We start from the raw sequence: 12694 nt of genomic DNA on the forward strand, positions 1-12694 counted from the left end.
TCTGACAGGCGGCGTGGAGCTTTGTGATCATTCCAAAGTTCTAATAATCTCTCTCACCTTCTCCATCTCCCCAGTAATGAAAGAGAATAGGTGATTGCACCCCAGGCTATGTTCCCCACGTAATGACTCCTCCAAAGGCACAGAGCCGCCAAGGAAAAATGAACTTTGAATGAACGCTGAATTGGCTCTGACAGAGTGATAGACCGTGACATAGATTCTGTAGCAAAACAGACGTAGTGCTAATTGATTATCAATATTTTAAGCAAAGTGATGAAAATAAGTATGAAGAGATGAGAAAAAAGGAAGAGAGAAGGGAGAGCACTGCACTACCTTGGAGGGGGCAATTGTTCAACCTCCCTCGCACTTTCTCTCCTTTCTGCTTCTACTTCTCCTGCAGCCAAGCTGCCCCCCCCGTCTCCCCCGTCTCCCCCATCTCCCCCATCTCCCCCATCTCCCCTATCCCCTGGTGCCACTCACAACCTGCCCTTGCCCTCTCTTATACATTCTTTCTGTCTCTTTCCCTTCATCTTATCTTATGTGCTGACATTTTAGCCTTAATTGTCAAATATGTCCCTGAACTTGCATTCATTTTGTAACACTTTGCTTCATTTATTGCTGAAATCATTTTTTTTTTCTCATTTTATTTAAATATATTGTTGGCATTGTTGAACACGAACGCAGTCTGTTAGAGAAGTATTACACGCACGCAAACACTCACATACTCAACTCACCATCCATGAAGTCCACACCAAAGAGCAGGCAGTGACTAGCCGAGACCACCAAGTTGGTGTGCCTGTTCTGCAGTGTGTGTTTGTTCCTGTAATGTGGTCAGTTGTGCAGGGCCCCATTGATGCTGCCAGGGTCCCAGCTCTCCTGCCTTTCTTTTCTAAGTGGCTGCCCTTCTGAACCTCCTTGTGTCAGCACTGTGATTAGCGGCTCTGGTTTACCTTTCATGAAAGACTTAGTCCCATCTCCCCCACGACCACAGCCACCACCGTCACTGCCACCACCACACACACATGAGACACACACTCACTGGTGTGCCATCACAATGGCATCCAACAGGCTTTCAGCAGGGGAACCAGAGCCTATTCTCCACCATTCAACAACACGCTCAAGTGCATTCATGGTGGAATAAATGAGTAGAACAAGGACACACATCAACAGGGTGAGCATATTTCTGCTCTAAAATGCCGTACTATACATTATAACCAGGATCACACAGAGTTGGGCTTTTTTTATGATAGGCTGAATTTACTGAATGTCAGCATTTTAATCATATATGTAAAATGGGCTTAAACCTGTTTGTTAGTTTAACAGGGCTGTAATTTGCATTGTTCTATTACAATTTGCAATTTGCAATTTTAAAGCCACTCATTCATCTCTGAAACGTGTATTTCAGTAGATGGCAAATTTAAATCTTTCTTTTTCTCTTTATATATATTGAGGGTATAGCAGCTATGGTTAATATAAAAAAATAACAATAATAGTCAGTAAGATTTGGGCTGTGTTGCCCCCCCTGTCATCATTTCTTGTGGAAACTTTCTTTTTGTTAGGATTGTTGCACTTTGTCACTGAGCAAGTAAACCACTGCAAACATTATTTGTGCAGCTGGCCTGATAATACATGACTACACTGAACTTATGAATAATTTTCGATACAAGAGCAGCAACAATATCAGTGATATAGTTGTTCCACTGAAACACCTGGAACATGCTGGAACATAAGTTTTGCTCAAGTGCTCACTCACTCGCAACAATGAAGCAGCCAGTCCTTCATTCATTTACAAATGAGCACTGTGAGAAAAGAAACAACTGTAGGTGAGACATCAGACTGCAGGCCAACATCTGGCAGAGATCACACTTTTGTAGCAAAGGCTATCTGAAGAGTGTATGTGTGACCTTATGTCCTTCATTCTTTACGCTCTTTTGCGCAAAAATGTAAGAAAAGCTACTCTCTGTTTTTTCAAGACATGGTAAATAAAATTACAGTCTACCTGAATGTCCCTAGATATTTACAATTAATTGCTACAACAATCTGTTTTGTCTTGAGTAATACCTCTCAAAATCTCTCAATAATCTCAAAATTTCCTAACAGTCCCAACAAGTGAGAGCAGGCTTTCTGTCTACAACTATTTTCTGATTGGGTTGCAAGAAAATTGTTCCAAATATGGGAATAAACATATGCTAACTAACTTTTTACTCATTTTACATTCAAACTGCTTTTTAAGAAACATGGAAACACAGTATCATCTCAAGATTAAGAGTGATATGGTAATTATAAATGATTTTAATGAAATTATTAATCAGCTATGAATCAGCAAATGTGATTTGAATTGGTTTCATGAATCCTACAAGGGATTTATATGTGAACATTCAGAGGGTGAATGAGAAAGGGATCCAGAATTGCAGTATTTTAACAAGAACAGAGGAGAAGTAAAAGACATGAAGGAGATGGAAGAATAAAATGGGGATGCATACGAAAGAGACAGCGTCATGTGGAGAAATGACAAGGTTGAAGCTGAGGGTGAGATGTCATTCCGAGGCCCCAGTATGCTGAATATTTCACCGAATGATCCTTGCATTATAGATTTAGTGTGATTGCCCTCTCAAGACCTCCGTTATGCAGTTGCTAACTCGCCTTAATGAAGTTCCCATAACTGAACTTCTGTTTATCCAACAGGCATGCCCACTGTCCTCCCAAACCAATAAAATGATTTTACAGGTAACACATAGACATCACTGTAACATCTGCCCAAAATGTCAATAATGTTTACAGTTAAGATGATATTTTAAATGTTATTGTAATGTTTATTTGGTTTTTACTTCATGCGGGGTCTGTTTCCTCCTCAGGCTTGCACGTTAGGCATTGGTGCGTGTGGTGCTCTTCATCCTACGTGTGAGTCTGAGTCTGTGGACAACTGTGTGTGTTTATGGGCATGTGAGTGCATTCACCTTATGGCAGAGTGCGATCCTTAGAGTAATATCCTTCTCTGATTCCTCTCAATGCTGGAGACCTCGGTTTCTCCTCTCTGACCTAAGGTCTGGGGCCTACACCCGTCTGTGTGTCCCAGTACAGATGCAGTCATGGGATACTCTCTTGCCCTCGAGTCAGGAAGGCCGGTTGGGGTGCTAGGCCCAAACCACCCACATGCATTATGAAGGCCACACTGCTCAGCTCCTTATTTACTTGCTTGGCTCACATCAAACCTGTTCTGAACCGCTGACCTCCTCCGCAAAATTTGCCCAAAGGAAATGACAGCCAGTCTCCAGTATGTTGTCTGGAGCTAAGCAGTGGGATGCAGAGGGGGCTTGGCTGTTTATTCTATTGATTGCCCTAATTACTTATTAAATTATTATAACTAACCCAAAGATATGAAAGTGAAACTTTGTGCCACCAAAGGAAGTTATTAACTGTTCCCCTCTTAGTAAAGTTATTTTCTACTCATAAGGGTGTTCTTTGGCAAGACCTTTTTAGGCAGGTAGTCATTGTTTATGTAGTCTTAGGGATTTCCGTTATTGCTCATTACTGCATTACAGCTGTACTTCCACAGCATTTATAGAAAATCCAAAGCCTTTAAGAAGCGCTTCATCTTAAAGATTAGGACTGCATCTTACAGTAATGTACTGTCACATTTGTTTGCTGAATATATTGATTTATTGATTGAAATCTGCACCTTTAAAAGGCCATGACCACCAAATGTTTCGCCCTTTTAGATAAAAATCAACCCATACGATTAATTGTTTGGTTCATCCCTTAAACATGTTTTTACATTACAGCATTCCGCTTTACACATAACTTTTCTAAAATTAGTTGATTTGATGCTTGATGCAGAAATACTTTGACTTAGTTGACTTGACTTCATTCATATTACGGAGTCTAGCAGTAAAACTACACATTTTGTAACTATGCAGAGAAAATGAACTCTGGACAGAGTTCCCTCCTGTTTTTCTTACAAATAAACCTCCACTTAATTCTTCAACTCTTTTGAGTTTGACAGATGCAATCTCAGCATGATTACTGAAGAGAAAAATACAAACATGGAGCCCAGGTGTCTGGAGTTGAGAGGCAGTTTTAAAAATTAATAGAACAAATGTTGCATAAGCAAAGCTCCAGAGTTTTATTTGCTCGTTTTGACACTGTGGGTGTAAATAGAGAAGGTCTCATTTCTTCACACATTCAGCTAAATGATCCAAATCGTTGCTTGTTCACACGTATCATGGTGTAGAAATCAGTGTGTCAGTCTAGATTTTCATCCAGCTCCTCTACCACAACTCAGTGTCAGCATGAAATACTGGCAACTTGCATCTGGCTCCTTCATTTAGGCAACAATTCCTCTCTGAAGCATCCATAACACCATGGGAGTATGAGCCCTAATTGATGCACTCCCCAGCATCAGAATATAGCTGTGGAAAAAAAGCTCTTCAGACGATTGGCAATGAATAATGAATAATTGATTGATTTTGTAAGATATCTCTCTCTAATTGTTTGGTTTATAAATATTTCATGGGTGTCGTTAAATCAGCCTGATGACACATTCAGAGGGCAGCCTCCGCTAAAGATCATCAAGCTCAGCTCTCTTATTCTTTGCCTAAAAGAGTTCACTTGTTCAGTAGTTTTCACGACATAGTGGCACGATCATATAGTCATGGCTTATTCATAAATGGTACTTTTATGAATTTACTTTTCTTTCTTTTTTTTCGTCTGCAGCTTTTCTTTGGGTCTTCACAATGCATAAACTACTGCTGTAATATTAACCTTTGAATGATGTTGTGCATTCTGCTAAATATTTAAATGACTGTCATGTTTTATCTTCTCATCTATGCCTCCTGTATCAGGGGGCAGTTGTGTGTGACACAATTTATGTCAAGTTATACTTGAGAGCTACAAGGTTCAGATTAGATGTTTTTGAATGCAGGTCCTGTCCAAACACACAGTCACCTGCATCTAAATCCCCGCATGTACATTAAAGTAAGGCCTGGCTGAAGCTTTCACTGGTGTTGTCTGTGTGCTGTGCCACCTAGTGGTTACTTTTGATGTTGCTTCTTCTAACGATGATTTAACCTTTACACCTGCTGCAGATTCCTGCTTTTGGACATATAGTAGAAAGCCTTTCTTTTCCCTAATCTGTTGAGTGCCCGGATTCAGCACTACTACATCTAGAGCTACACATGGACTGCACTTTTCTAGTTTTCTCAATCCACTCAAACTACTTTACAATTACTCTACAAGCTGTATTAATGCATTTCCACTCACAATCATACAGTGTTTTTACTACTACACAGGCTCACAAATCAGCGATACACTGGGGGTAGTTCAGGATTCAGTGTTTTGCCTAAGGGTAGTATTACTTCTGCGCTGGAGAAGCAAGGAATCAGACCACAATCTTCTTCTTGTGCCATAGTCACAACCATATCTTAAGACTAAAGCAGTCATCATTAGATACCGATTCAGTGGTAAATCATAGAGCATAGGTTCTTCGCTACCAGCTCTGTACTTACTGTTTTTAATCTCATGCAGTATCGTGTGCTGTACATGCGCCCACAGCTTTCTTTCCCATTAGTACAGTGTATCGCTGTCTCTCTCTGTCAGTATGGTGTAGTCTGCTTACAAACAGTGAAGTAACTGTGTCCTTCATGTACTCTGCAATAGATGTGCCACCTCGGTATCTCCTTAATGTAAACTCCACATTTTGGCAAAAATGTATTTATTAATTCTGACTTTTAAATGGAGAGCAGCAGCAGCGCAGTGCAGCTGTTACTTGACCAAACTTCACAAACTTTGTCTTCCCTTTTAGTGCACTAGTTCAACATCACTGGAAAGTTTATCACAATGTAAGATTATTGTTTTTTTTCTACTTGGAAAGTGAAGGTTGGTTTTAGAGATGCACATAAATCCTTTTTTCTTGATACCCATTGATTGAATGATGAAGAAGTCTGTATGTTTGGGGGCCAATAAGTATTAGTATATTTTATTCCTTTCCTTTTATTCCTAAAGATGAAACAGTAGCTAGTTGACCGTCCTTCTGCACAGCGGTTTTTTGTCTGTTTTCCCATCTGTCCACCTGTCTGTCAGTCTTTTCTCCTTGTCTTTCAGCACTGTTACGCATTAGTATGCTTGCTGTCTTTCTTCCTGCCATGATTTTCTGTTATTTTTCTGTGACTCTTCTTTCTTATAATGTCTGTTTGTCTGTCCCTTCGTCCTCCAGCCTGTCTGTCCCTTCTTTATTTATTTAGTGTCTTATCTGTCTCTCTGGTATTCAGTGTTGGTTGGAGGCCTGGCTGCTGCGCTTCACTGTAAAGTGCTCAGCTGATTGGAAGGGACATTTTTCCAATGGTGCTGCGCTGCTTCTAATATTTTGTTTGTCGTTGGGTGTGAGGCTGATTTATCACGCCTCCTTTCTTGCTGACATTCAGAATTCACTTTGATTGGCAGCTGGACGCAATGACACCCACCACTACCAGCACCCACAACATGACAGCAGCTCTCACACACATGTAAACACTCACACACTGAGTATACTTCACTTGCAGTGAGGTATACAGTGGATATGGATGTGGATATGAATATGCCTATTATACCAACATATACCCACAGAAATGAAAATGTGCACTAGAATACATACTGTCACTCATAAACTCACATAAATGCACACTGACTAAGTAGATAACTGTTCTGTCCTGCATGCTAGTTTGTAAGTGTTGTATTGAGTTTATTGAACAACGTGGGCAGACTTCTGCTCTTCTGTTGTTCTCTCACCTCATGAACTCTATAATATGATCGCCTTTTTCACTTCTAATACTTACTGTACCCAGCCTAAGGCCCAAGCTACCACACTCCTGAATTGAATAACATCTCTCTCCTTCTTTTTCTCACCCTCTGTCCCTCCCTTCTCCCCCACCCAGTCCCTCCTTAATAACTCTATAACTCACCTCAGCCTTAGATTTAATTGCTTATCTGTGTGTAAACGTATTAACCCTCTGCTGTATCTGTTTTGCTGCCGTCCCGGAGGCCCGACAAGCCTCTCTGACTGCTGCGCCTTACATCCAATGAATAGTCCTTCTCTGAGCAGTAATAGGGAATCAACATCGTAGCAGCAAGCATTGGCGGCGTGTAAGAGATAAATCAGATTGGGGGTCTTGCTTTGCCAGTTTATTGAATCTAAATTGCGTGCGCGCGTGGCCCCCGCCGGCCTTACGCGGCCCATCCATCTCCCGGCTGATAATGGAGCGGGCCCGATTCCACCTGGTGGGAGCATTATTACATTTCCCCTCTAACGAGACCCAGCTAATCCTGCCAAGGGAGTAGGACAGAAGAGAATAGGAGAGAAGAGACGAGCGAAGGAGGATGTTTGGGGGAGAAGTACAGAGGAGAAAAAGAATGGAGGAGAACGAAATAGAAGAGGAGATTCTGTTAAAAAAAAATATTGCAAACATCCTGGCAGCCTGCTTCTACCACCCACTCGCTCTGACTCTCTTTCTCACTTTCTTCCTCTCTGTTGCTGTGCATAAAACATCTTCGAGCGCCATCAGAGCTACATGGCCCCTGGGCCCCTGAGCTGCAATTACACTCATAATCACAATGCAATTTCACTGACACTCTCCACCCCTTCACGCTGCCATCCCTCCTCTTTCCCTCCACCCCTGCAGCGAAGACTGAACAAAGTCTAAATGAAGTGAAAGGACTCTCCTCTCCCTAACATCCAGCCGTTTATTACGTGCTTTAATAAAAGTCCATCACAGAATTATCCTACAATGAACTGGAGCCACTAAGTTGCCAAGAAATATACTTCCAATAAACAGCTTTTACACACAGACATGCTGATATTTCTAGACGAGTACCTCTGTGACAATTAATTTTTCTTTTAATGTGAACAGGCTTCTCATGATAGTGCAGCAAAGTGCATCACTGTAATGTATATTTTGTAGTTTCTTTTTTTTTTTTTTTTAAGCAGAACTCCTTATTGATGCAATTAAATTGTATCCCTGGCTCAGCACACAGGCCTACTTTCATTGTTTTGAGGGGGCAGGAGCCCCGTGAGGCAGTGCACTGATGAGAGATGGATAAACAGTTTGATTTGCTGCTATCGCCCCCAGGCACAGTGTACTGGAGAGATGAGCAAGAGAAGGAAGAGAAAGCATAAAAACAGGGAGGGATGGGAGAGGGCAAAACAGGAGAGAAGAGATAGCGAGAGGATAAGAGAACCTGTTGGGGGAGGGATGAAGGGATAGAGGTGGAGGATAAACATGCAAACAAAAAGAAGCGACAAATCATTCCTGTTGTTTGTGTGTACATGTTTGCACGCACGCCGGCAGGGCTCTTTCTCTTATTTCTGCTTGTTTGTCTGTTCCCCTTGCTGTCAGTTCTTCTTTTTTCCTACATGGCCCCCATCTATCTTCCTATCTCCCTTTTCCCCCCCTTTTTTTTTTCTTCCTTTTTCTCCCCTCTCTCCCTGCCACCCCGTCACACTACCCGTACCGCTCTTTCTCCTACCCACTTCACGGTAGCCCCAAGCAAAGAAGGAACTGATGAACACAGAGAGGAGTTCACTCACACACATAAACGCTCACAACACACATGCACAGGTGTACTTCCACAAGTACACATCTGTGCATACTAATAAGAAAACTCATGAATAGAGTTGCAAAGAAATGCAAGATGTTGCGACTGGTTTGGTTTTTGGCACACGCAGATACACGTAGACTTACTGAATTATAACTGTTTTAGCGAGACGAAAAGATTGCTTGGGTGTTTGGTTAAGCGTGCTCCCACCCACAGTAACACACACACACACCCTAGCTAAGGGAGGTAGAGGAGGGTTCAGTCATCCATGTAGAGTCATTGTTAGTAAAGATGCGGAACCTCCAGACTTAACCAGCCGTAACAGCAGTGTGACGGGTTCTTTGTCTACGCCAATTACTGAACAAAAACAGCAGCGCAGTCACTGAGGTACGAGCACAACCCATGGCCTCCTCCATCCACGCACACGCTCACACACACACAAATGTGTATGTCTTGTATTTTTACGTAACGTGCTTTCAGTGCTATCTAACACACAATCAAACACACAGGCACACATACACAGGCATCTCAAGTGGTGCAGTAAACCACATTCGGACACCCACAGCTGTGCCCTAACACAAACATTCTGTAAGCGCTCACAAACACTTACACCCACTCTTATATTGTATTAACTTCCCCAAAACAGAGCAGAGCTTTCATTCTCTCATTCTCCTCCTCCCCTTTCTCTTTAGTCTGCTCGAACTCCTCTTCTGGTTCAGTCTTCCTTTTTTTTTTTTCTCTCTCAAAGTTTAAACTCATTAAATGTAATGATATTGGAGACTCAATTTTACATAGCTCACTCATCAACCAAGTGAGATAGCAATAAAGGCGAATAGCTCCACCGAGGCCCTAACGCTGCAAAATAAATGATGCGCCACAACGGAAATGTAATTAATTTAGAGGCAGTATTGATAGTCCTGCCATACACGGCATTATATTTTTTAATGTGGCTTAACATCTTGATTATTCAGGGGGAAAGGCGGAGGAAAGGGGAGCTGAAACAACGCTGCTCATGTTGAGGAGATGCTTAAAATGCCCTGACGAGTGTTTACTCCCGCCGCCTCACTTTCTCTTAAGCTTTTCATTATGCTGAGACGATAAACACCTCTCAGGAAAGCATACTGACTTTTACAGGGGAATGAAGGAAAAGCAGAGCAGAGTACTGGCTGGCAGGAAAAGGCAAAGGAATGATTCATGTTTTTTATTTGTACACTATCTGTTGATTCAATAATGTGTCCTCTGGTAATTTTCTTCATTCCCTCTGAGTATTGATTTGTTTCAAAACTCAGAAATGACCTATCATGTTGTGTTGCCTCAACTTATTTATTTTTTTATCATGAAACCAATGTAATCCATTCCTGATATTCTGCTTTGTTCTTAACTCTGCCATCTGCTGTCTTTTGTTCAGCTAAGACGGACGAGGTGCTGAGGGCCAAAGTAGCCAAGAGAGAGGAGGAGGCCCGGAAGAAACTAGACGAAGGTGAGATAAATGACTGTTTATTTGTGCGTCTGTCATAGATCCAAAATGTGGACTTTAACATCCATCCCAAAGCAGTTCTTGGCTGACAGGACAGTCACAGAGAAAGACAAAAATCAAAGCCTTACCAGTAAAATATGACAGAAATTGCAATATTAAAGTTGTTGGCAAAATAACAGTAAAAACTCTTCTCCATCAAATAGCTAGTAATATGATTGAGTGGGAACGCAAAATACAGAAGTTTTGTACACTTTGAGACATCTGTTGCACAACTTGTGATTTTTACATGCCTCTCTTAAGACAACAGTAGCATGCTTATCTGAGGAAAACGAAAGGCGATGCTTTCCCACATTTATGACTCACAAATATGAGCCAACAATTGTAGGGAAAGTGCAAGAACACAAAATATATCTGATTTACTTTTGGAACAAATTAAATATATAACGTTATCCCTGCACCCTTTATAGTGTCATTGGGATTACATATTTTCACACATCTAATATATTTAGAATATATACAAATACCTTTACATTACTGTACATTGTCTCATAAACAGCTAGACTTTTATTTTACCAGTTCATCCACACTTTGCAAAACATGAAGAGATGCTGATTATACAGAGTTTTGATGCAAGCAGCTGTAATGTGCTTAAGATTCATTAGGTTTGTAAGGCAGAAATGTGCTTAGCATTGCAGGTAGTAAATTTATGTTGCCGAATTTACCACCACCACTATTTGACAAGGAGATGTGCACACATGCTATACACAAAAATTATCTTAATACACAGTCAAATAAATATAATATTCAAATAAAGCCAAGAGTAACTTGCAGTTGACATGCTAGAAGCAACAAAAGGCCTCGGACAGAATAATGACCCTGGTCCCTGCGCTGACCAGAGTGTACATGTGTAATACATCAAATGTGCTATTTTCAACTACGCTGTGTGTTAATGCACACACACTCAGGCATGTGTATTCGAATAATTTGTCTGAGTGGGGATGGTTTTTTTATTATTATTATTATTATTGCTGGACTCTCTCCTCTTTTTGTGGTGTTGTTTTTTTGTTGTTTTTTTTTTTTTTTTTTTTGGGGGGGGGGGGGGGGTGGTTTGAGAAAGCATCTCAATGTGACCTTTAAAGTTAGCTGACCTTTTAACCAAATGAAAGTCCAGCCATCAGAAACTAATTAGCCTTGCACACTTGCTTTGGTCCTCCAGTTCTGGGAAGAATTTATTCCAGTCCTCTCTCTATTGCCTCCTCTTTTTTTTTTTTTTTTTTTTTCTTTCGGGGGGGGGGGGGGGTCTGTGTTTCTGCCATTCTCACATAAATATTCTTTTTTTTGTTAATGCTCTATTTCTTTCTCCATTCTCTTTCTGTTTTCTCCTCCTACTGTCTGTCTGTCTGTCTTCCATACTCTTTCTTACCACCTACATTTGTCCTCATCAACCATTTCCACCTCTCTCCTAACCTCTTCTCTGTGTCTTCTCCTGCCTCTCCCCTATCTGTGTGGAAGCCTTCCCAATGTTGTGACTAAGTACCTTGCTTGGAGCAAGAGAGCAAGGCTCCCAGTCAAATAGCTTTCTTAAGCAAAGTTCACACTTTTGAATCAGTTGACTGTTTCTCCCCTTTGCTAAAAGCCTCGCTCCAACTGTTCCTTGTGTGTGAAAGAAGGTGTTGTTCTTGATTGTGTACCATAGCAGTGGAGTAGAGCATGCTGTGCAGGCTCTGCCTTAAAGGACATTCATTTCACTCCTCTCCCAGCACAGAGATGCAATTGTGATCAGAGAGGCTCAACAAAGTGGCCCAGATGATTTGCTCTTGCCTTGGTAGTGAGAGTAGCCAGTGGCACAGTCGCAAATACATGTTAGCACACATGCACAAGCAGAGTCAGCCAGCTCCATCCTCATCTGCCCTTTCTCGGAAACACAACTAAAATGGAGGAGGAGGGCCACTGTTGCTGCTAAACAGCAGATCACCAGGAGTCTTTTTATTCCCTGCAGGGCCTCACAGAGGTCAACACAACTAGAAAGTTTACACTTGAACTGCTAAGTCAAGTGAAATGAGAAAACCTTTAAAGAGAATGGAAGGGAGAAGTGAAGAACACAACCACCTACACTCTCCGTTCATAAATAGATTCACAGCCGAGACTGGCAATGTGTTTGAGTTAGTTTAGTCCTAATCGAAACTTCCGAGATCTGATTCATGTAGATGCTATTATATGCAAGCTATTATTGTAGCAAACTATGGCTGCATACTGCAGGGCCCCACGAGAAGAGAGGGATTTTTATCAGCAGAGTTTATACAGATAGAGAAAAGAGAGGATCAATAACTGCCCCTGTGGTCATCAGTTAACAAAGTAGTCTCCACTTAAAAGCAGAGTTTGGCTCTCTGGTTAAGGGCAACCAGATGATGCTAGTGGTTGAAAAAGGAAATGTGATATGAAAGAGTGTGAGAATAAGAGGGGAGGATGATTTCTTTTTTAGTTGCATGCCTTGTTTACGCTATTAAAGCTGAGAGATGTTGTTTGTGTGCCCAGGAGGCTTTTAGCTAACATAATATATCCAGATATAATGAGAAGAAATGACTGCCAATGTAACACATTCAGTTTGTGTGGACTTTAGTGTCAGCTGACACTTTACTGAAGGCAACACATAAG

At 41.4% G+C, this 12694-nt stretch overlaps 1 protein-coding gene across 1 annotated transcript in view; it reads left to right on the forward strand.

Annotated features, from left to right (window-relative positions):
• Nucleotides 1–12694, forward strand: part of rsrc1 (arginine/serine-rich coiled-coil 1) — a 106913-nt gene that overhangs the window by 77158 nt on the left and 17061 nt on the right. Inside the window, exon 7 of the mRNA XM_029517930.1 lies at nucleotides 9971–10042. Coding sequence (XP_029373790.1) covers nucleotides 9971–10042 — 72 coding nt within the window. The remainder of the gene's footprint in view (nucleotides 1–9970; nucleotides 10043–12694) is intronic.

The sequence above is a fragment of the Echeneis naucrates genome, chromosome 13 (assembly GCF_900963305.1).
Source record: "Echeneis naucrates chromosome 13, fEcheNa1.1, whole genome shotgun sequence".
Taxonomy (NCBI): Eukaryota; Metazoa; Chordata; class Actinopteri; order Carangiformes; family Echeneidae; genus Echeneis; species Echeneis naucrates.